The 25,366-nt window shown below is 34.9% G+C and overlaps 4 protein-coding genes across 4 annotated transcripts; 2 read left to right on the top strand and 2 right to left on the bottom strand.

The window, feature by feature from the left end:
- The first annotated feature begins 861 nt into the window (after positions 1–861).
- LOC123894246 (ferrochelatase-2, chloroplastic) lies at positions 862–6,902 on the top strand. Its single transcript, XM_045944190.1, has 10 exons — positions 862–1,400; positions 1,536–1,631; positions 2,069–2,363; positions 3,351–3,494; positions 3,854–3,955; positions 5,233–5,336; positions 5,424–5,550; positions 5,717–5,869; positions 6,025–6,125; positions 6,224–6,902. The coding sequence occupies exons 2-10, from the start codon at positions 1,567–1,569 to the stop codon at positions 6,537–6,539; spliced, it is 1,407 nt and encodes a 468-aa protein (XP_045800146.1). The 5' UTR covers positions 862–1,400; positions 1,536–1,566; the 3' UTR covers positions 6,540–6,902.
- A 984-nt stretch (positions 6,903–7,886) lies between these two features.
- On the bottom strand, positions 7,887–12,106 carry LOC123894245 (far upstream element-binding protein 2-like). The gene is made up of 5 exons (XM_045944188.1): positions 11,488–12,106; positions 10,843–10,932; positions 10,680–10,751; positions 10,399–10,518; positions 7,887–9,117 (listed from the first exon to the last, which is right to left on the bottom strand). Exons 1-5 carry the CDS (start codon positions 11,950–11,952, stop codon positions 8,074–8,076), a joined length of 1,791 nt encoding a protein of 596 aa, XP_045800144.1. The 5' UTR covers positions 11,953–12,106; the 3' UTR covers positions 7,887–8,073.
- A 4,595-nt stretch (positions 12,107–16,701) lies between these two features.
- LOC123894244 (NADH dehydrogenase [ubiquinone] iron-sulfur protein 7, mitochondrial) lies at positions 16,702–20,125 on the bottom strand. Its single transcript, XM_045944187.1, has 2 exons — positions 19,623–20,125; positions 16,702–17,188 (listed from the first exon to the last, which is right to left on the bottom strand). The coding sequence occupies exons 1-2, from the start codon at positions 20,015–20,017 to the stop codon at positions 16,954–16,956; spliced, it is 630 nt and encodes a 209-aa protein (XP_045800143.1). The 5' UTR covers positions 20,018–20,125; the 3' UTR covers positions 16,702–16,953.
- A 2,833-nt stretch (positions 20,126–22,958) lies between these two features.
- Positions 22,959–24,558, top strand: LOC123894243 (transcription factor KUA1-like). Its single transcript, XM_045944186.1, has 3 exons — positions 22,959–23,325; positions 23,532–23,731; positions 24,031–24,558. The coding sequence occupies exons 1-3, from the start codon at positions 23,049–23,051 to the stop codon at positions 24,343–24,345; spliced, it is 792 nt and encodes a 263-aa protein (XP_045800142.1). The 5' UTR covers positions 22,959–23,048; the 3' UTR covers positions 24,346–24,558.
- The last annotated feature ends 808 nt before the right edge of the window (positions 24,559–25,366 follow it).

Genomic DNA, 25,366 nt, shown 5'->3' with positions numbered 1-25,366 from the left:
ATATGTTTCACCTTTCTGGTTTCTCCCGACAACACTGCTTGTTCCAAATTTGATTCACCCACTAATTAGCACCAACTTTTGTTCAGTGTTCCATGCTGGTTGCTGGTTTTTCTTGCTCTTATGAGTTGAATCCTCATTAGCAATAGTTATTTGTGTTGAAAATTCGGGAAATTCAGGTGCACCACCACTCGGAACATTTTCATTCACCATTGACATATAACCATTAAACGGGAGTGTTTGAGATGAATTTCTCATCATAAATCCATAATATGGATGAAAGTTTGGAACAGAGGATGACTGATTGAAATTTGGTGCAAAACCAAAATTAGGTATGTTTTGAGGATGTTGGTTGGAAAATTAATTTGTATTTTGAAAATTGTTGGGATTTGGTAATTGTTCGGATTTTGATAATTGTTTGGATAATTAGAGAATTTTGGCTGTTGAAATGATTACTGGGATCCATTTTACCAAAAAAAGACTAATACTTCAAGATTAACACTAATAGAAAGATAATAATAAGATTAATATAGTGAAAAAATCGAATTTTTTTATGTGTCCAAATCAAATGAACTAAGTCTCTATTTATAGACAAAAAAAATCATGAATTTTGGTAAAAATAATAATAATAAATTAATTTGCAACGAAATAATTGAGTTCAAAGTATTAAATGGATAAAAAACCAGCCAACCAATAGCAGACAGCCACGTGGCTGGATCTTATCAACTTAAGACTCTCTCCGCGTATTTCGATTCGCCACTCTCCCCCTCACGCGTGGGGTACACACGCTTGCTGCAAGCCACACAAAGTCTGCTGCGTGTCCCCTCGCGTGTCCTGCTTTTCAGTTTCAACTGTGTTGAAGTTTTTCCTTGTTCGTACCAACATGCATTTTCCTTTAGTTTATAAGTTGGAAATGATTATTGGCTGGACAGAATGCAGTTCGGGAGGAATTCGGGTGAATTTCTTTCGTGATAACTAGCGTTCTCCATGTTTTTAATCTATGTCATCCATACGAGTTTAATGGAGGATGACGTGAATATACCACGTGGCTATTTATGGGGCGTTTGATTCATCCGATGGCGCAGATAAGAAAGCCTGAGTTTCCCGTGTCAACGTTAGGGATCTGGATTTCACTATTACCAAACCAATCTTTATGTTTAGGTAGCTGGGACCCAAACTCAACCAAACCAGTTTGGAATTTTCTCTCGAGTCAACAAACATTTTCCAAACCTACAAAAAGTAGCAATGAATTAATTTTCCAAAAAAGTAAGAGATGCAAATCGCGTAGACGTAGCATTTGAATACATACAGTTAGTTACAGAGGACGAAAACGACACCACCACCAGGTCCACCACCGTACTTTCAGAATTTACCGACAACACCTCGCCGCCTTAATTTTAAAGGTGACTTATTCGTAGCTTGTTGTTATTGACTTTTCTTTGATTTTGCTCATTCTTATTCAACACGCCAACCATTTAATCTATTACTATAATACTAATAATCTAATTGTATACTCTTTCACCTAAATTCCCATTCAGCTTTCTCTCTCTTCGATCTCATAAAGAAATTATGAACGCAGCAGCGTCACATTTTTCCGTTCTTCCCAATCTCAACTGCCAAAGAAAATTTTCACTGTAAGCTCACATACTTATCAATTTTTTGCCTCTATTTTATATGTTTATCGTTCACACATTCTCTAAACCCTATTTATTTTCTTAGTGTGCTAATTGCTAATTTCATTTTTATCAATATAGGCCAAATCACATGGATTTTAGATGTATCAGATTAAATTCAATTCAATTGTTTTTGTATATGCTATAAGCTGTTTTCATAAGATATCTTTGAGAACTTATAACAATAAGTTGCAAAACTCTCATGAAAAATGTCAACAACTGTTTATATAAGTTCTGTCAAACAGTCTCACAAAAGTTATGTTAGATAAGCTCGAATAGGTCGATACAAACAGACTCTTAATATCTTTCTATTAGAAACAATTCAACAATCACTTGTTTTCAATTTACCATTCTAATATAGTTTTTGCTAATTAAGATACTTGTTTTGTGATTCTCAGGTCATGTTCTGATATTCAAAATCTTAACCGTGTCGCTTGCTATTCCGATTGTAACAAGTCTACATCTCAGGCATCTTTGTTTTTGTGTCCTGGCTCGACAAATAGAAGAATTGGCAGCACAAACTTAGTTTGTCGGGCGTTTTCTTCTGTTGATACAAGCACTTATAATGGGGTTGTTTTAGAATCGCCTTCTCACACTGTAGAAGAAAAAGTTGGTGTTTTGCTTCTCAACTTAGGTGGACCGGAGACGCTGGACGATGTTCAACCTTTTCTGTTTAATCTGTTTGCAGATCCTGTATGTCTGTTGTTTTCGCACTTTTAATTTACTTATTAGTTATTAGTTCACATTCATATAATTTGTATTCTAATTAACGGGTGTGTGGGATGGGGGAATGGATGGTTTAGGGCTGAGTTGCTTTGGTGAATATCAGTTACTGCCTTTTTGATTAGCAGGAGGTTTTTTTTTGTATTGAAAATGACCACTCAACTGACTGTTCTGGAGGCTTAGTTTGTTGGTTGTACGCTTGTGCCTTGGTACCTAATTGAGGCTCATGTAGAGTTGTGTTTGTGCTGGACTTAATGGTTTTAATGTTGGTTTGGATGCCCTAAAAACAATTTAAGTGAAGAAGAGTGCTGCCATAATTTAGGAGGATGGGTGACGATAATGTCAATGATCAGGACTAGTCATGCGAGATGGTTGTTGGGACAAACATTACTAAAAGCATGTGTGTGTATGGTGTTATATAGGAAGGAATAAGGTGGTTTGTTTGTTTTATATGCGGTGAGTTTGTGGTGAATTATTCAATTTCAAAGTGGTGTAAAACCTTCAAGGATGCCTTGGGATCTTCACTGAAAATTGTTAACAATTCTCGAAATGCTAGAGATTTGTCTTGGGCAAGTTTGGTGGTAATTTGTTTGCACTAGAATATTGTATGATAGAATACATAGTTGTGCGAGGACACTCACTATTTTTCTGCTACAATCACGTGTTTTCAATTTCTTGGTGGGTGCTGCATGTTGGTTGCATTCTAACAGTAGAAGCTAGGGGTTGGGCATGTTTGTGATGTTTTGGAGAGATTTGAGAATCAATTTATTATATTTTATTGATTAGGTCGGTCTGTTTATATTTTATAGAATATAGTTTGAACTGTTGTATATTGATCCACTGGGTACATCTTTTACTAGTGGTCTATCTTCTCTTTGGAGAATTAATATTCTCTTTTGCCTTTCCAAATAAAAAAGAGCTTGTATGCTAATATTGTTACTTTTTGTTTTCATATAGGATATTATTCGGCTCCCAAGGTTGTTCCGGTTTCTTCAGCGACCGTTGGCAAAATTGATATCTACACTTCGGGCTCCTAAATCCAAGGAAGGGTATGCTTCTATTGGAGGTGGCTCTCCTTTACGCAAAATTACAGATGATCAGGTGCAATTCAAATTCTTTTTTGCGCCTTTCTTATTTTGGTTTTTCCTTTATATGTTGTTTGGCTATACAACGCTGTTAAATATGCTTGGATCTCATCCCCAAAAGCTAGCTCATAGGGTGAGGTTGCCCTCACATATTTATACACTTCACATCCCGGGAACCTAAGCAATATGGGACTTCAAACAAACCAACAACACAACTACATATTCCAACAAATTACTTCCATTTTTAAAAATTATTATTGATATCTATGTGTCGTTGTTTGGTGTACGTCTTGGTGTCGGTGCTTGCAATTAAAATGGCTTTTATGGTTTAGACTGGAAATAACATGTCTTTTATGGTTTCTTATGATCCCGTAGGCACTTGCAATTAAAATGGCTTTGGAAGCAAAGGGCGTCTCTTCAAATGTCTATGTTGGGATGCGGTACTGGTACCCATTCACTGAAGAAGCTGTTCAACAAGTAAGTCCTTATACTTTAGATCTTTACATGTTTTAAAAACTAGACTGGAGATCGAACAGGTGTGACCTTCGGGTCATGGTTTACTTGGTTCAACCATTAATTAATATATAAGTAAATATAATGCTAAACTTCATAGGTAATTTATGCAAATCATAACTTATATAGTCACCAGTTATACTTATTCACCAAACAAATACTATTATAAATTTGTGATGGTTGTAGCATGTTGCTGTCAGCAAGTTTACATATTCACCAATAATACTTCTGCAACATTGCTGGTTTGGATTCTTCTAATACGGGCATTGGTGCTGTTGTGGGTGTCACGTTTTATGAAGGGGGGATATTTCGCACTAGTAGCATTTTCCTTAATTATTAATGTATCTTTATAAACTACATATGAGTGAGGAATTAAAAAATTTCATGCATAGTATTGCTTGTTCAATATAAATGAACTTACAATTCTTGTCTGCCGACAACCCTGGCATAAGGGCCACCAAAACATTCTAAACACATGCTCCATGCACTTCCAACAACAGTGAAACATCATCAATTCAATCGAGTTATAGAGTGTGTGTGGAAGAGTGAATGATGTGCATGAAGTTGTTGGAACCGACATTGGTCTAACAGTTCTCCTTAACCATCCAACATCATTGTGAGTGTCAGGGACCAAGTGAAATTGAGCTTCACAGTGTGAATAATTAAGCAATCAGGAATACACTCCATGTAATAGTGGGAAGAATTAAAAATGCCACTTAAAAAATGGAAGAAAGGAGCAGGCAATTATCTGTTGTGGCTTGTAACTATGTCTGTTGTTTAGTTGAGACATGGAAATTAAGCTTGCTTAGAAGTCCTGCATAGAAATATTTTGAAAAAATATTTTGGAAAAAAGTGTCAAGCTCATATATAAAACTCCACATTTCTGCTCAAATCAATTCTTTGTGAAGAATTAAAAAACTAAATTTTGAACAATATTTTTGGATCACGCGGTTTTCTTAAACCGGTTCCGGTTTAACGGTTTTAAATGGTTCAATCGATTTTTTCTGGTTCTTTTAGACTGGTGGTTTTAGTTATCTGATCGAACCAGACTCAAGCTTTGTTCAAACAGCCGGTCCGTTTACTGATAACATTTCTATTTTATATTATGCTCATCATTAACATGGTACCTTTATTTAAGTTATTTATACAGATGAGTAGTCATTATTTAAATTGTTTACTCTGAGCTACAATATATCACCTTAGATTTGGATCTTTAGTTAAAAGCTTGTCTTCTGTGATAGATTAAGAGGGATGGAATAACAAGGCTCGTGGTGTTACCCCTTTATCCCCAGTTTTCTATATCCACTACTGGGTCAAGCATCAGTGTTCTGGAGCAAACGTTCAGGTACTATTTAGTGGCACTTTGTGAATGCCCTTATCCCCCTTACATGATTTAGAGATTTCTTATTAACTGATGTTATTTAATTTTCAGGGAAGATGATTATTTGTCTAGGGTCCCTGTTTCCATTATAAACTCTTGGTATCAAAGAAAAGGTTATCTCAAGTCAATGGCTGACTTAATTGAGAAAGAACTCCAGAGTTTTTCTGAGCCAATGGAGGTGAATTTTATTCTTTTATTGAATATGTTCAACATGGTTCTTGTAACCTCTATAATTGATATTTTTTTCCCTTAATTTCTATGGGTTTGTTATCAGGGCTTACAAAATTTAAAGGTTATATGATGAATTTTGTTCAAATCTGAACCACGTCATATCTATTTTTCAGGCGATGATATTTTTCAGTGCCCATGGTGTTCCTGTCAGTTACGTTGAGAATGCTGGGGATCCATACCGAGATCAAATGGAGGAATGCATCTTCTTGATCATGCAGGAACTGAAGGCTAGAGGAATTAACAACGAGCACACTCTTGCTTATCAGGTTTGTTTTGAACTCTTTCAACTTGCTTTTCTACCATCTTTTTATTTGATCAGAGCTGGAGATATGCAGATTAATTAATTTATGGCTTGTATTTTTGCTTTTGTTGGGGTTATTTATTTTTCTGTATCTTACATTTTTGTTGGATGAATTTCCAGAGCCGAGTGGGCCCTGTACAGTGGTTGAAACCATATACAGATGAAGTTCTAGTTGAGCTTGGCCAGAAAGGTGTGAAGAGTCTTTTAGCTGTTCCAGTGAGGTACACTATTATTAATCTTTTACTACGACAGTCTTTTAGCTTGATTTACAATAAATATACCTTTCTAGAGTAAAAAATAATTCCTTCTTTTATCTCAGCTTTGTGAGTGAGCACATAGAGACTCTTGAAGAAATTGACATGGAGTACAGGGAATTGGCTCTTGAATCTGGCATAAAAAATTGGGCACGTGTCCCCGCCCTTGGTCTTACCCCTTCCTTCATTACTGATCTGGCAGATGCAGTGATAGAAGCTCTTCCATCGGCAACAGCAATATATGCCCCAGCCAACACCTCTGAAGATATGGATAATGACCCAGTAAAATTCTTTGTCAAGATGTTTTTTGGTTCAGTTTTGGCATTCATCTTGTTTTTCTCACCCAAAATGATATCAGCATTCAGGAATCATGTCATTTAGAAGAGTACAGCCAGAATTTGATAGGCAAAGCATAGTTGTTAAAGCTATTGGTAACAAATTTGTATACATAGTTTTTCCCTTGGTTTTACTCCTTTCCACATATAATGTTTACGTCATAGAGTTTTGAAGAAGCAAAAGCAATTGTGTTTACTTGATAATAATGAAAACTTGCACGTCAATTTGGAAATACACAGAAAGAACAACCTGGATAATTTACTTGTATTTATAAACAAAGAAGTTATAATTTTTTGTTGTTCTTGTAACGATTTTAGTACAACAATTGTATGTAGTAAGTTCAATAGCGCATGTATGCACAGGAACATATTTTGAAATTGCGATAAAAATTCAGCATCATTGCCTTGATGAGTGAGCGCATTTTTTAACATAATTTCTAAAGGCAGCATTGTATACAAATGATCAGTAAACCGGGGAAATGCCAATGTTCCATTAATAAATTCATACATCTTCTCGATTACGCATAGATTTTAAGTTTAAAATTTCAAGAGATGTTGAATAGCATGGTATAAAAACTCTTAAAGATATACTATATGACAGTGACATTGATTTATGAAGCTTATTGTTCAAGCTTCACTTGGTAAGAATAAAACACTCATTAAACAGCTATTACTCTAATGCAAGTGTCTTGCCCCTCAATATAATTGCTGGAATCAGCGATATAAATCGCTTGCTTTTTGCAATGTATGTATTCATCTTTTGAAATTCTAATAGAAGCACTTACATGTCTTTCATAATTTATCCAACGATTAGATAAAGGATCCAAATATACAGTTCCGGATGTGGAATTTGAAAAAGAAGTTTTTCATCCAGATGTCTACTTGAGTATTATTTGACTTAATTTTTCACATTTGAAGCCTAATTCCAGAACGAATATTATGCGCCATATGGTGCAAAAATGACGTCCGGGTGTACACTTTCGAAGGTAGCTTAAGGAAGCATATGGGACTAAGTCAAGCCTAAAACCAAAAATGCAAATATCATTTGGGCTAGGATATTTGTAAGGCTGTAAGAATCTAAATTTGACATCAACTCATTTTATTTAGATGAAATCAAAAATTAAACTCTACTCATAAATTTATCAGAATGTTTGACGCGGCAAAATTTAGATGAAGTGTCATATGAAAGTAAGAGTTGTCAACAAAACAATTTGCACCTTGGATTCAATAATTTTTATATAGATAGATTATAATGGATACATACACTCTATGGTTGCACCAAATTCTGCAAATAGAACTTTGCAGCTCCTTTCTAGGTTAAGGCCAACTCCCTTTTGCTGGTCTACCATATATGATAGAATTCAAATGAAAAATATAAAGCTCAAAACCATACTGCACCAGTAAATATAATAAATTGAAAAGACAAAATACTAGTCTAACATCCAATTCAGTACAATTTGTTAGTTCCTATTCAACCTTTTTTAGAAAATATTCGAATACTAGAATAAGTCGCCATTAAGACAAACAAACAAAAATTTAATCCCCCAGCCCAAAGGACAATAATAACCATCACAAAAATATTAACTCTTGGGCGACACTTTAGCAACCCCACCCTGTTGAACAGCCTGTGCAGTTACTCCATCACTAGCATATGCTGGAGCCTGAGTATAACCAGCAGCACCATAAGAACTGTTTCCATACGATGGTGGAGTCTGGCCATAGCCAGGTTGGCCACCTTGAGGAGCACCATATGATTGAGAACCATACCCTGCTTGGCCACCTTGAGGAGCACCATATGATTGAGCACCATATCCAGAAGGTGGGGGCTGGGTAGAATATGCTGACTGACCATAGCCTCCCGCTGTGCTAGGTGACTGTGATTGACCATAAACAGGTGGATTTCCACTTGGCTTTTGTGATGGAGGGGCACCATAACCAGACTGTGGTTGATTGCCATAGGTCGCTTGGGAGGCAGGAGCTACCCCATAACCTGGTTGAGGAGTTCCTTGTTGGTTGGTAGCATAGCCTTGCTGGGGAACGGTAGAGGGTTGGGAAGTTTGGGTTGAATCTCCTTGTGATGCATAGTTGGAAGTGTGCCCTTCTTGAGTTGGGTTACTCCCACTACCATAGCTGGGAGCTGAGCCATAACCTTGTTGCTGATCATATGTTGGTGGCTGAGCATACCCTGATTGTTGTTGCGCATTATATGCACCATAGCTTTCCTGACCATAACCCTGTCCTGGTTGGGTATAACCAGATGAAGGTGGTTGACTGTAATTGTAAGTAGACCCATCAGCTTGCTGTGCAGGGACCCCAGAATTTTGCTGTTGCTGGGGTTGTTGATTGTAATAATCATAACCACTTGCATGAGTAGACTGCTGGTGTGATGGTACCGTGGACTGGTCCCAATTGGCAGCGTATCCACCAGCTTGCTGGGGAGGGTAGCCAGGGTATGGAGGCTGTTGCATGTTATACTGAGAAGGGCCAGAGTATGATCCAGGTTGCCCATAGCCATAACCAGGTTGTTGCGTGGGAGCAGCAGGAGGAGCCCAGCCAGATGGTGGTCGGGATTGGTAACCTTGCTGAGTATAACCACCAGAGTTCCCTGAATTTCTGAGACGATTCTGCAGAGAGAAACATTACAACCATAAATTAAAAAAGTGAACTAACCCAAGGTGGTGCCACAACATAAAAGTATACAAAGCAATAGATGTACACACAAAACTGGTAAAAGGTGCATAAATAAAATTAACATAAAAAAATATAACAGAGTATATGCAGAAAGGAATCTATTGAGGTGCAAAAGGAAGCACAAGACAAATATACAGTCTTAATTGCCTTGATAGAATACACTATAGTGTCATAAAATATACAGGAACTCGTTTCAATTGATGCCATTAAAAGTTAGTCTTGATTTCAATAAGCTGATTGTCAAGACATCAAAATCCAAATATACAGACTGTAAAGACTAAAGACAACTTCACTAAGCCCCAAGTACATAGAAACAATCCTCTAAACCTATCCTCTCAGCCTAATCTAACAGGTCAAACTAAAAGAATTATAAAAGAAAAGCATATAAAACCAATTAGTTAGTGCCATTTTTTGAAAGTAGGATAACAAGCCCTTGCAAATAGCTTTACTTGATATGTAGATGAGCAAAAGACCCGGGGATAAAACTATGCCAAATGAAAGTTGAGCACAGGACCCAACGATAAAAACTATTTAAAGTTCTTACTAGTAACTAGTAATCAACAGAAAAGCACAAATAGCATAGTTGATAAGAATTTCAAACAAAAAAAATCTAATGTCCAGGACTAACGACGACACTCCATAGATTCAAAGACAATAATGAGACTTACTTCCCTTTGATGATAATAAATAACTGGGTTCGAACAACACCAAGGCATGTTGAGGGAACACCATGTTGGTGTCAACAATTGTCAAATAGACACTATACACGTACAATAGTCAAATAGACACTATTATGATTTGTGACTATTGTGCAGGTATAGTGTCTATTTGGTTGGTGTTCCCTCAGCATGCCTTGGTATGGTTCGAACCCAGTTTTGATATTTATTATCATCAAAGGGCAGTAAATCTCATTAATGTCTTTGTTGGTCTCAGTTATCACGGTTACATTTTGCAAGCTTATGCAAAGACATCGTAGATATTCAAGCACCTTGTTTTTACAAAAGGCAGATACTAAAAATGGATAAAAAAAAATTGTAGGGGCTAAACTCGAAAGGTTCATGATTTTATAAGAACTGCAAACATATTTAGCCCTAAAACAAAACATGGTTATAATTTATAAATCCATAATTTTTTTACACTTAAAAGAGACTTGGCACATTCCAAACAAAAAATGATAACTCAAATAAAACAAAAAAATTGTCTCAATAACATACCTCACCCGCAAGGATTTGATTAACCAATAGCTTTGCTGATTCAATTTGCTCAGGGCCCCCATCAATTTTTAATGTTCTTTCTGTTGACGTATCACCCGGGGGAAGATGCAAAGGTATCACCTGAAGTAAAAAATAGACATTAGTCAAAAGTTGTCCTATGAATGGGAAATCCGATCCTGAGAGGCGGGCAGTCAGCTGTTAACATCATACAGCTTTTAACCTAATCACATGTACAAACTATATATCAAACAAGCAATGAAGACAAAAGCACAAGAGAGAACCTGAATCCGTGCTCCAGTTGAAGCTTGCATGCTCTTAATTGTTTCTCCTCCTTTACCAATTATAAGGCCAACCTAATGATGGACACAAGAAACCACATCAACGTGAATAAACAAAACACTGCAGAAAAACATGCCTGTGGCTGTACATATTTCGTCTCCACACCTTATTGTTTGGTATTTGCATCGCAAATTCATCACCCCCAGATTGTGCAGCCATCCGCCTAGTACCACCACCAGAAGCCCCAGATTCAGCCTAGTAAAGAAACAAGTCTTATCAGTAATATTTCATTAACAGGTTACAGTTACATTTATTCGATAATCAATTGGGCAAATTTATCATGAAACAATTCATATTACAGTTACAAAATCAATAGAAAACAACTCTTATCGGTGATGTTTCTTTTACAGGTTACAGTTAAAGCCGTTCAGACATCCTTTGAGCAAATTCATCGTGAAAAACTTCATATTTAGTTACAAAATCAGTTCAAAATAACTGCTAAGAATGATGTTACACTAATTCCAGCATCATTTGAACAAATTCATCAGGAAAAACTTCATATTACAGGTACAAAAACAGTAGAAAACTACACTTATCAGTGATATTCCACTATTAACACCATTTTAGCAAATTCATTATGAAACACTTGATAATGAAGCTACAAAATCAGTTCAAAACAACTCTTAACAGTGATGGTTCACTAACAGGTAACAATTACAGTGATTCAAATTTCAACAGCATGATTTGACTAAATTAAACTTATCAGAAAACACACGAAATAAAAAATTATGAAATAAGTTGAAAAGAAACCTCAGCAAGAACATCATTGATGAGTTTCTCGGCAGAAGCAACAGCATCAGAAGTACCAGTAAGTTCAACCATCCGCATCGTAGAATTAGGGTCAGCATCCATATCACGAGTAACTTGAATTTTAGCACCAGATTGTAACTGAAGATACTTAATAGTTTCACCACCTTTACCAATAAGAACACCAACCCTACCATTAGGTATTTCGATCTTCTTACTAGAACCATAAGAAGCTGCTGAGTATTGAGGCTTCAAATCATAAGAATCGAATCCAGATTGTGGAGCACCGTTATCAGATTTAGTTCGTTTGGGATCGAAGGAAAGTGGTGGAGCGGCGGTGGCATTGAGGAGACGAGCGGCGGCTTCTTGAGCTTTTAGTTTGGCGTTGGCGACTTCGAGGTTGATGTCGATGGCGTTGGGTTGGTCGTCGTATTTGCGTTTTAGGGTATATTGTGCTTCCTCCGCCATTGTAAGAAACCCTAAGTAGTAGAGGAACAAAACGAAAACGCGATGGGAGGGAAATTGAATTAGGTTTTGTAGAACTCGACTGTGCGAGTGAAATTTATAGTCACTGATACTGCGTTGTCGTTTTGTACTAGTGCTTACTGATTAGTCATTAGTCAATACAAGAGTCACACTGATATTGGTCATTTAAGAGACTAAGTAAAAAGAGACTCAGAAAATTAAATAGTTTTTGTTTTTTTTACAAGAATTAAATACTAGTAGTTTTAGTTTATTTAATTTAATTATAAAAGTTAGAATGACATTAATAATATTCGGTTTAAAAAAAATATCACATGTTATTTAGATATTTTTTTGACTAATGTTATTTAGATGTTAGTCGATCCTAAAGCCGAATATCGAGTTTTAAAAAAAAATGATAAAAAAATATTACAATTAATTAATTCTACGGTGATTTTTTTTAAAAAAAAAATTGGGTATCTTTTTTGTGCAGTTATAAAGACTAATTTTACAAATTTTGTGGGATCTAAATAGAAGATAAACTTTTAGTATAAATTTTATCAGTGTTGTATGTTTAAGCCAATAAATGAATTATACGGCGAGATTGAGATTTTAGAAATACATTATTGAAGTCAATTTAGTGATCTCACAACAATGATTGATTTGACGGTATAAAAATATTAATATTGTCTGTAAATTATTTTTTACACATATAAATTCAATTGAAAATATATAAATAAATAAACAAAAGTAAAAGTAATAAGGATTTAGTGTTATGCATAAACACGTGAGCTAGACAAAAATACATGAACATTGTATATAGAGAGAGGCACAACCATTATTTTGGATTTATGTTTAGTGGAAACTTTCTCATTTTGAGCTTCTATTTCAGCGATTCATCCCCAAATCAGTTTTCAAACCTGTCATCTTCATTCATTCCCTCTTCTTGTATCCTATCTTACTTAGCCATAAAAGGTAGGAAGAGAGAGGATCAATGTTGTTTATATGGCCATGAGACAAAGGGCTTCGTTTGGTGGTGCTCCACCAAACTTGCGAGCACAGTTGGTCAGAGTCAGAGATGACATTGGTGGCAGTTTTGTCTAAGAAACAAATGTTAGTGTGGCAGAGTGGCACAATGGTGTTGTTTGCTGAGCTAAGGTGGTACCCTTCCTAGTAAAACAAGTTTCAAGTTTTAGAATCCAAAATAGATTTTGAATTCTAAAATCCAACCGCGTAAATCCTAATATCTCATATATCATATATGTATAGTGGACAAACTATAGATTCCAAACATGTAAATTACATGTTTGAGTTCTAGAATTCAAATTGAATATTTTTTGAAATTCAAGGAGGCAAAAAGAAATTTGTGATAGTAATTAAGTATCAATTAATAGTTTATTTTAAATAATAATTTATCTTATGTCATTTTATTATTTTAGTTCTTAGGGTTGTATTTAAAGGCATTGTGCCTCACTTTTAAAAAGGCAATAAATCAATATTCAACAAATTATCTTCTTCTCTAAAAACCTTTCTCATTCAATATTATGCTTTGCATAATCTCTCTTTGGTACCGGATTCTATTCTAGATAATTGGAATCCCTACTCTTGAGACTTGATTCTACCGGCTTGTCCATAGAATCTAATTTATCCGTTACAATTGGTATCACGAGCCTTCGATTCGGCTCGTAAGATGGGTTCAAAACATAATTTGGTGAAAATTTTGAGTGCTCTCGATGTGGAGGAGAAGATGGAATTGGGTTTATGTTTTGTATGTGATGAACCTTTTACTATTGATCACGCATTGAAGCATAAAAGGATCCGATTCAAAGTGATAGAGATGGACAAGGAAGTTGATACAAAATTTTCTCAGAAACCATCAACCCCAAATAGCAATATGCTGTCTACCCACATGTGTGTACCTAGACAGGGTTGTTCATCAGTGAACAGCATCGAAGCACCACAACCATCGAAACTTGAAGAAGTTAAAGGGATTGATGAAGATTTCCAGCAATCTTCCATTGTTAAGTTGCAAACCCCAAGCTTAATATCCACATTCATGAACCAGGAGATTGCCACTGATTCAAATCCTTCTATCTTCGATCCATCGTTCTCCGGTGATGACGCCACATATAAGGCACTGGTTGAAGACAAAGTCGCCACAAATCCAGACTCATCTTTCTTAACCGACCTTAGCATTGTTCCATCGCCGTCACTCTCTCTGTCGGTTAGTACAGAGGAAGATTTCACAGTAACTCAATATCCAAGTATTGCTTCTTATAGGTTGCTACAACATACCCTCCAAGTGTTTGATGAAATGCCCACAAAGCATTTGAACCCCACATCGTTGAACCAACAAGAAAATATGAAAGCATCTGTTCTAGTTATGGTACTGCAACTAAAAGTTCCTCCAAGCTCTCACAATCTCAAATGTTTCGATCCCGGTGGGTCGTTGTCGTTCTTGTTCTGTCGAGGTGTTTCCTTTCGTTTCTGTTTCTAATGAGAACGTCACCGTCAAGTGCTTGTCCATTCTCTTCAATTCTGTCACAAACATCTCAGACAATAACCCAGTTGCTAACGATACTATCGTCGCTGGGACAAGCTTCAGGATGGCCATGGGTACAAAAAATCATCATAATCCAAAACAAATATTGGAGAAAGAACAAATCAGCTGGAAAAGCTTGTTCACACCATGCTGAGGAAGGTGTCTCGACCTTGAGTATCCCACTTGTAAAGAATGGCAACATCATACACATTCACTCGGGTATGTTTTATTTGATGGAAGGCATTTATGCAAATACACTTTTCACTATGTTTACTGAAAAAGAACGGATAGTTTTTGCTAAATCGTTTATCCTTGCATTAAAACTATGGAGTTCACTGTCCATGTTCAGAATATATACATATGAAGAGGATATTTTTATTACTCGAGTATATAGAATAATTAAGGAAGTTGCTATCACATTTGATGATTGGTCAAAATTCTTTGAAGATATCACCTTATCATACCTTTTTATGATGAATTATCACTATAAGTTCTACAAATTGAATGGTACTGTGCTTCGAAATATGTTGGGAGATTCTTGGTTAAAAGCACTTGGACAATATCAAGAATTTTGTTATGAAAAGGGCAAACTAGTTTTTGATCATACTGTTACTATGAGAGAAACAATGGCGGTATCTTCTATTGGGATTAATTATGCCACAATCTTTGAAGTCTTAGGAACACATGGAAATGAAAATTGTGTGGCACTAGTATTGTATGAGGCCTTGTTGCATAAAAAAATTGAGTTCTCTACTAATATTGCACAAAACCTAGTGCTATTGTTGTCTACACCTATGAAACAAGTTGTTGGAGCAATGTTTGTTTTATTAATGCATATTAAGTGTTATTCCATGAGGAGGCAGGAGCTGAATGTAAAAAGTGTTCTCAAGTATCATGAAAATTGTTCTAATGTGGACAATGTTTTGAAGAACCTTGGTACACTAGTTATGAGTGTTGCTGCTATTGTTTATGAACAAGAAGCCAATCATTACCATCCTTGGTTTTTATGGAAGATGGATAAGTTTATTCACTATGTCAACTGTGATGTATGTGTAAAGGCAACTCTTTCTACTGATATACCACTTCGTGATATTGAAACTGTCTATTTCACATCTGCCACTACCCAAAGATTTTTGCTAGCCCATCAAAGAAGAAAATATGCTCTTGTTTTGCACAGGAAGATGGTCTACAAGGGTATTTTTCATGCTCCTAAAGTTTTAACCAAGTTGAAGAATTGGCTTCCAGAGTATAAGTATGGATCTCGAAAGTTGGCTGATAATGTTGATCTTGTGGCTATTCTACATAGGAAAATGATCGAAAGGGGAAGCGTTCATGTTTCTTTAGTTCTACTCAAATGGAAGTCTTTACCTCCTAAGCATGGTACTTGGAAATTTTCATCCTTGAGGACAAGGATGTTTGAAGCGGAGGGTATTGTGACAGTAATTAAGTATCAATTAATAGTTTATTTTAAATAATAATTTATCTTATGTCATTTTACTATTTTAGCCCTTAGGGTTGTATTTAAAGGCATTGTGCCTCACTTTGAAAAAGACAATAAATCAATATTCAACAAATTATCTTCTTCTCTAAAAACCTTTCTCATTCAATATTATGCTTTGCATAATCTCTCTTTGGTACCGGATTCTATTCTAGATAATTGGAATCCCTACTCTTGAGACTTGATTCTACCGGCTTGTCCCTAGAATCTAATTTATCGCTTACAAAATTAGTCTAGTCTCTTTGGTCAGTTATGGTCTTGTGGATTGAATTCTTTCAACTTAAATCCAACCAAACTTGGGCTTTGCCCTATTTTGTTAATTGTTACCAGGAAAACAACCAACTTTGTAGAGTGCTCAACCCTAGTATTCACTTATGCAGACAATGAATGCAAATCAGAGAGATGGAAGTATTTACAAAATAGTAGTATGAAATTTGTGAAGAGACAACAGCCGTTGCATAGTTAAAATACGTGTATCGTGTACTAATGTAGTATGTAATAAAAGGAAATGTGATTGTTTTTATCTCTATTTGTCGTCATCATCCAGGGGTCTGAGACTAAAGGCTGCAGTACCCAAGTCCCAAATACAGTTCTTTAAACTGTTGTTTATTGGGCACGTACATCGGGTGGGGGAATAAACAGAAGAAACCACCAGTTCTCATTGCAAAATATATTCAGTGTCGCACCATTAATCAGGAGTAAGCAAGATGGAAACTTGTCAAAACATAAACATAGTAACTTATGAGCCAAACATAGTGGTTTGTTTAATCCCAGGTACATAAGAAGCATTTATAAGAAACATTCAAATTCTCCGAGACCTTAAGCCCCCAAAAAACTCCACATAGAACATACAGAAATAAGGTAACATATCAACAGAATATCCACCAAACAAAGGGTGATTCATAGCAAGGTAAAACAACCATGAATTGCTTATTATAAAATAGCTTGGTGCCAAACTTAATCGACCTCACTGTGTCCACCAATGGAGGAAGTCCTTGCGCCTATTGATCTTCTTCTGCAGTTGGAGGAGTCCATAAAGTAAAGCCTCAGCAGTTGGAGGGCAGCCTGGAACATAAATATCAACAGGAACTATCCTGTCACATCCCCGGACAACTGAGTAAGAGTAGTGGTAGTATCCTCCTCCATTAGCACAACTTCCCATGGAGACAACCCATCTAGGCTCGGGCATTTGGTCATAAACCCTGCAAGAATTTGTCACCAATGACTTGAGAAATGCATATATATAACTGACTTGATCAACCAAGTCCTAGACCGAAAATTAATCAATTTCCAAGGCAGGAATTATCACCGGAAACATGGAATTTCACGGGTAAGGAAAGATAGAAAAAGCAAATTAAAATTAATTACTAATTACTCATGCTAATCAAATGAATGAAATTCATGACACCATAATAACCAGGCACTACAATAGAATTGACAACCACAATTATGATGGATGTTCTTCAATATTGCCAAGAGTAATTTGGAAAAGAATCCTCTCATTAAAACTTCACATAGCATTGTCAAAGTGAAAGTTCTGTACCTTTTTCCTCTTTTTTCATATATGTTTAATAGGTAGAGTACTGTCAAAAATTCAAAATTGTAAAGATGGAATGATGGATAAACACAATTTTCATATGATAAGGTCGCCCAAAATTATAAAGCAAGAGGATCCATTCCCAAATCCCAAGTAATTTAGACCTCAAAACAAATTCACATTCGAAATAAAAAAGTTGCAGAATACAAAATATGGAGTAATGATATATTGCTAGTTAAGGATGGGCAACCTAAAGTTTTTTTTTTTTTAAGGAAAAGCAAAAATAGTATCATAGAATCATATTGAAACTTAAAAGTGACATGCATCATACACTTTCTGTAACAATCAGACCCAATTGAACATTTTTGTAGAGACAGAATGTTCACACTTCACACCCCTCGCATACAACGTGAGACAAGACAATCATTATCCTGTGTCCACATGTGAACCTCTTCTGAGATGCAGTGACATTCAAATTCAATTGAAATGATTTCTACAACAACATTCTAGCACATAGAGAAGAATGTCTGTTGGCCAGCCCCTATGACTTAAGTGTGTATTAAACAGCTGTAGAAAGAAATTAGAAGCTTGCAGGGTGGCAGTGAGAATAAATATAAATGGGGAAAGGAGAATGAGTTTGGGGGAGTACATTGCAGTTGCAACGTGATCAACATTTATGCTATAAGCGCATAATTAAGTTATTAAGCTAAACAAGACCTAAATGAAGAGGGCAATTTAATCTCAGAAATAATTTAATAGAGATATGGGGAAACAACAAATATGCCACCTTTGTTGAATTTGAACACTCTTCATATAGATATAAAACACACATTTGTAACACAGTTCAAGAGTCTTATAAGTGGAGCAAAAATCTGGGCAATGATATATTGATAGTTGATAGATAAAGACGAGCAACCTATAGTCGTGTATCGCAGAATCATATTAAAATTAAAAAAGTGACATGCAACATACTTTTTCTGTAACAATCGAACCCAATTGAACATTTTTGTAGACATGGAATGTTCACATTTCTCACCCAACATTTAATGTGAGACCATCACTATCCACATATGAACCTCATCCAAACATGCAGTAACACTCAATTTCAATTGAAATGATTTCTACAATAACATTCAAGCACATATAGAAAACTGTCCAAGTGTCTGGTAGCCAACCCCTATGACTTAAATCAATATTACTAGGAAGAAAGAAAATCATAGAAGGGGATTAGAAGCTCGTAGGGGGGCTATGAGGAAAATATAAATGGAGAAAAGAGAATTAGTTTGGGGGAGTGCATAGCAATTGCAATGACCTGTGCACTTGGCAGGTAAGAAGCAGACCCATCAAAGAGTCTGCAGACCACGGTCTATGTCTTTATGTTTTTTCTGTTCGGTGCTTATCTTCTGTATTTTGAAAATATTATTTGACACTATAACAAAATCAATACTAGCAGAAGAATGATGTTTCAGGAGATTTTTTCAATAAAACAACGAGTGCTCTAATTCCTTTTCCCTAGCTATCATTAGTCTCCTACAGACAAAATATACTGAAGTAACCTATGACAAGATCATTTGCTTCATTAAAACCAAGACGGCAAATTAGTCTCAGAAACACTCAATTTAATAAAGATAAGGAGGAACAACAAATATTCTGGCTTTGTTGAATTTGACCATTCTTCATAGATATATATCACACATTTGTAACAAAATAAGCAAATCAATGATTTTCTATGTTAGTTTCTTCGGTAACAAAAATTGATTTATACGATTTTGTACAGTTGATTCTACCTAACAAATCTAAATTAATCTATGTTTCTATACATTCAAGTAAAATTGAATTTAACAATAAATTGGATGCTAAAAATCGATTGAAGAGGCAAAAACTTGAAATTCCAGAACATCTCAACGTGTCAAAATCAATTCTACAGACTCAATTCTGACTCCTCGAAACGTGGAACCAAACATACAAATCTATTGGGGCATATAATTTATAATTACGCGAATAATAAAGAGTATTGAAAATCAATTAGGCGAAAAAATATAATATAAGATCATGAATGTAAAAACCCTAGAAAAAGGGGGGGGGAAAGAAATATATACTTGCGAAGAGCAGGTGCCATCTTATTGGTAAGAGTACCAGCAACAATCATGCAATCAGATTGACGAGGACTAGGTCTGAAAATGATACCAAATCGATCCAGATCGTAACGAGCACCACCAGTATGCATCATTTCAACAGCACAACAAGCGAGTCCAAAAGTCATAGGCCAAATTGAACCACGACGAGCCCAATTCATGAGATCATCAACCTTAGAGATCACATATTCGGCAGTTTTGGAAATGCCGACGGGAGAAGAAGCCGATGGAGGTGGTGGTGGAGCATAAGGTGTAGGTGTGGTTGAAGATAGAGATGGGAGAGTTGTGTGGAGAGAAACTACACGTTGTGGTGATGCTAATTGAGAGAAACGTGAAGATGTTCGAGTTAGAAAAGCCATGGCGGTTTGTTGTTGCAGAAATGGAGATTCGTGACTCGAGAGGCTTTTTCTTCTTCGTTCTCTTTTCTTTCTGTTTGTTGTTTATGGACGGATACAAATGCATCAACGAAGCTGTTTTTGTTAGTGGACGTGGTGCACCGTGCTCCATCACTATATTTTTTGCAAACCAACCCCTAAACTTTTACAATATTGTTTCAATTTTATTTTTTTGGAACAATATTGTTTCAAATTTTGAACAATAAATCATCAATTTAATCCCTAATTGACACGGATAGGTATTTGTTTTTGGATCGGACTATTGAGCTGAGTTCACGTTCCTTGGCTCAATATCACATTGACTTATATAAATATATCATACTACAACGTTTAAATGATCACAAATATTTGGTCACTTCATTTGGTCACACTCATATAAAAATATATATCATTTAATTATTTCAAAACTAAATATTATTTAATTATCTTTTCTTTCTACCTTTTATCAAATATGTATGCGTGGTCAAATAGAGTGTCTAAATCCTTGTGACCACCCAAGTCTTCCTCGCCACAACCTTACAAGGTATGTCTCATTCTATCCTGTCTAACTCACCTCAAAGCTTATACTAATTCAGGGCGTTGAAGTGTTCAGCGGTACACCCCCCCACCCCATCGCAATCATCTCCACCTCGGATTCAGGCCTCCACCTCCATTCACAAAGCATTTTCTTCCATCGATTCACAATCACGGTGAGCCCTCCTCAATTTGTGAATTATGTCCAGAACAATTTCATAATCGAACTTGAAAATAATGCATCCATTTTGATGACAATTTCATCACACCTCATGTCTCATAACAATTGTCATTTGTCTCATTTGTAGGTCTTGTTGAAAACTCACCTTGTTGATTTTGCTAAAGACTTTTGATACAGACCCCTTGTTTTAGCAGTTACTTTTTTCTTCTTAGACTTGTACTCAAGTTAAAGTGTAGTATAATACTCGTATCTAATAGTAGATTATACTAGTAGCATGGAACAAGAGACAACACATTAGTACTTAACTTATTGAAAGATGAGATATGTAGTATACTAGTATAGTGAAATTCTCAATGTTGTTCGCGTTATATCTTAAAGTCTTGTATAAAATTGTATTTGTACACAAATGTTGAGGAGTTGAGGAGTCACAACAATATTTTATAAATTAATAAGTATACATCAATTTCAACAATATGTTAAGGATTAAGGATTGGTATGTAACATTGTTCTTGTTCGTATAACTATGATGAATTGATGATAATGTGAGTTCATCAATCAAAATCAGCTAATTTAAAAGCAATGGTTGGTGGAACCTGCAGGTTCAAGCACGCGGGTCAATGGTAACAAAAGGAGCAGCCATTTGTAATTAACTTAACAGTTTGGTAAAGTAAAGCTTCAAAATTGTTGTTTATGGAATGACTAAAAGACTAAAAGAAACTATAAAGTAGTATTATAGTATGTGATGAAAAGTGATTTCAACTAAATGTTGAAACATGACGCAGAGATTTTAAAGAACCAATGAGAAGAATGAGTGATTTCCAAAAGGAAAAAAAAGAAGAAAAACAACAATAAAAGAGAAAGAGTTGCAATAAACCAGTGGCTGAAGAAATCATGAGGAAAGGAAGGTCCTCCTTACATGGAGACACACGCACGAGTGGAAAGAAAAAGTGACCCTTAAAATGTTAATTTCCAAACTTTTATTATCTACTGTTGATCGTCATATATACTATACTAGACATATTTATAGTAGTAGTGGTCTTGAGGAGTCAGATATCATAATATAAACATGAACTTATTGGGCAGCATATACTAATGATCCAACATGAAAAAATCCAACTTAATGATGTTACTAACTTATAAAGTAAGATTCCGTAAAAAAAAACAACTTATAAAGTAAGATTATTAATAATAGATTGGTTCATGTGGTAATGTATTTGAACCGTATTCAAACTTTAGAGGTTGGATTAATGACCCTTGCGTATGAAGAATATTCGGTTGAAAGAGGATAATTCACTTTGTGTAACTTGTGTTGTCTGTCCAACAAATTCTTCGATTCAGATTAATCACCGCTATATGCGGTGGAAATTTTGTATCCATAATTCTATAATATAGTAACAAACTTATGACTAGAGACTCAATATATATATAGGATAAAGTGACATGATTAATTTAGGGTAAATACCATACTATCTTTGGTAACGATGTTGGTCCAATTTTACCTAAGCCCGCGATTGTATAGTGCGTTCAGTTCAATTATATTATCATAAAAAAATTAAAGTTTTTAGACAACTTATATTTAAATATTATAGTCTAGAGAGACATGTTCGTTTATCGGTAACTATGAGTCATACTCAACATTATCACTTTTTTTCTTGTCAAACACAATCGTTTTATCTCTCTTATCCTAACCACCAAACGGCCTCAAAGACTTGGAGGAAATAAAAAACCACGATGAAAAGAAATCGCATTCTTAAACTACAGAAATATTCAAATTTACTGTTACCTAATGTTGATGATGCATTACAACATGATATCTACCAAGATAATTCTCTGTCCCGCATTCCCTAATGTACCACTTGAAAAAATAGCTGGATTACAAATTCAGGATAAACTTTTCATAAGTTTACCCGATTGATCACTTAATAATTGAAAGAAAAAAGCAAAGTACTGATATTTCTTTCTTTAAATTCTATTTTGAAATGCAACAGCAAAACCTTGGGTAGGAAAGGTCCAAATAATGAAAAACCATGTCCTTTATTTGTACTATACTTTCCTTAAATGTACCTTTTTACCTACACTTTACAATAGTGCCACCAAAGATCGCACAATAAAATTAACATAGATTGTGCTATCTATTACTTTTGTTTTGTTTTGTTTGAGTCTTAATATAATACTATGGGATGTTATGTTATGTTCTGTAGTGTGTGTATATATATGAGTGGTGCTAGCTTTGTTGGTAAATACATTGCACTTTGCACAAGTAACATATATGCTAGGGATATTCTCTTGTTAATTTAAGAAATGAGAATAGCTAGGAAATGTTCATATTGTGGAAATTTAGGCCATAATTCAAGGACTTGCAATAACAGTCTCAGTCAAGACCAATTTCATCTTTATTCTACTTCACCTTCATATTTTGCTACTAAATGGAGTTTCAGAAAGAACTACCTGCTATCATCACAATCATATTCCTCTTTATCAAAATCATACTCCTTGCCTACACTGTTTGGTACAAATGAAAATTCAGATAGTTACTTAGGAAGTGGACATATGTCAACAATTGGATCCAGTAAAAAAGGTTATAATTATACTATAGTCGTCACATGTCTTACCTTACAAATCAGTTTTATATGGTTGAATTCGACTAATTATAATTGTTATACATAGATACATATAATGTTAACTGTCGATTTGTTTATCGGTAACTGATACTATACTCTAGAATTGTGATCAATATTGCATGAAAATTAAATTAAAATAATGTGTACTTTTGTTTGTGATCAGGTATGCCTTGGACTGAGGAGGAGCACCATATGTTTCTTAGAGGACTTGAGAAGCTTGGGAAGGGTAACTGGAGAGGTATATCTAGAGATTTTGTGACAACAAGAACACCAACTCAGGTGGCAAGTCATGCACAAAAACATTTTCTTCGTCAGTCTCAGAATAGCTTCATCAACAAAAGAAAACATCTTAGGCTCCTTAAGGTGAGTAAATTAAAATATCTCTCCAGGTGAACACTCTACTATACATCTTATTTGAATATGCACTCATACACCGCTGAGGTGAATAATTATGATAAATTCAAAAATTAATAAACACAATTTGTGAACCTATCAGAATTATCCATCTCAGCAGTGTATCAGTGTATATCTAAATAAGATGTGTACGAAAGAATTCATCTTATAAAAATTGGTTGCATTATATGTGTGCTTTTAATTAGAGTTACACAATATTTTCAACTTCTTTAATATTTACTATCTTATTCTATAACAAATTTTGGCAGGTGGGGTGTGAGAGTAAAACTAGATTTGAAGCATTTTCTGAACAAAGTGAAGCAATTGTTACATTATCAGGAATAACTAATCTGACAGAAAATGATATCAGTTACATAAGCCAACTAAGTGGAAGTAGAAATTTTCTTTCTCAGTGGCTTTCTCATCCTCAATATTCGGTGCTGAAATTGCCTACCTCTTCAACTTCAACAAATTGTACTTCTCGGAGTGTAGCACCTGATTTAGAACTCAAGCTTGCAACTCCTATGCCTTTAGAGGTAACAGAGGCATGCTCTGTAGGCCCTTTAAGCTATAACCATTATTGACTTCAAAGAGTTGTGCTTATTTTATTGTGTCACCACCTTATTCAAGCAAATCGTGGTGTAGCATTGATTTTCATTAATAAAAGTAGAAAATGGAAGTATGTCATTACTATTTAAGGTCATTAACTCAACTCTAACATGCCATATATTTGTACACCATATGTCTCATTTATATATGCATGTTAACATGTACAATGGGCCTTATTTTAAAGTGTGATAGAGGGCGCTGGCTAGCATGAGAAAGGGTGGTAGGTCTCCCACCATGGGAAACTACCCTTTACCCTTAGATCATGAAGGTCTACCATAAACCATAATAAAGTGTCCATACCATATTTTATCCTCTTTCACCAAAATAATTTTTGTATCATTATCAAAATCATCTTTTAATTTATATATTATTATTAAATTAACTATATGTTATTATTGATTCAAAAAAACTATATGTTATTATTAAATTAATTTTTATATACCAAAATTTATTTTAATGTAATATATATTTTACTTCAAAATTTACATGTGCAATAACAAAAGTGGTAAAAAAAACCTAAAAAAATCGAAATTAAAAATAGAGAAGGTTGAGAGATGAAACACAAATAAGAGGAAGTTTCATTGTATTAAATATTTCATTTTATTAATTTAATATCTCATTTTTATACTATTATTAAATTAATTTTTATTTACTGGAATTTTATTTTCAATTTATTTTCATTGTAGTGGTAAAATTTTGCAAAGTCCAATGTACTCTTGTGTGTATTTACTGGGCTTTTTTTTTTTTTTTTTGTATTCACTTTCTCTCCTCTTTTATTTTACTCTAGATCTGTTTTGCAAGACCAAAAATTTGATTTAGGATATGTTTAGAAAGACCAATAAATTAGGTTTTAACTTATAAATTATAGACTCATATAACTAAGAAAGAGCAGTGTGATGACGATAATTTGACCATGAGCTTATAGATTATTTTTCAAACGTGATTTAAATTAGTTTATCAGCTTATAGCTTATCATTGTTCACTGGTAGAAAAATA

This window comes from Trifolium pratense, linkage group LG7, assembly GCF_020283565.1.
Source record: "Trifolium pratense cultivar HEN17-A07 linkage group LG7, ARS_RC_1.1, whole genome shotgun sequence".
Taxonomy (NCBI): Eukaryota; Viridiplantae; Streptophyta; class Magnoliopsida; order Fabales; family Fabaceae; genus Trifolium; species Trifolium pratense.
This window is presented reverse-complemented; position numbering and strand designations above follow the sequence as displayed.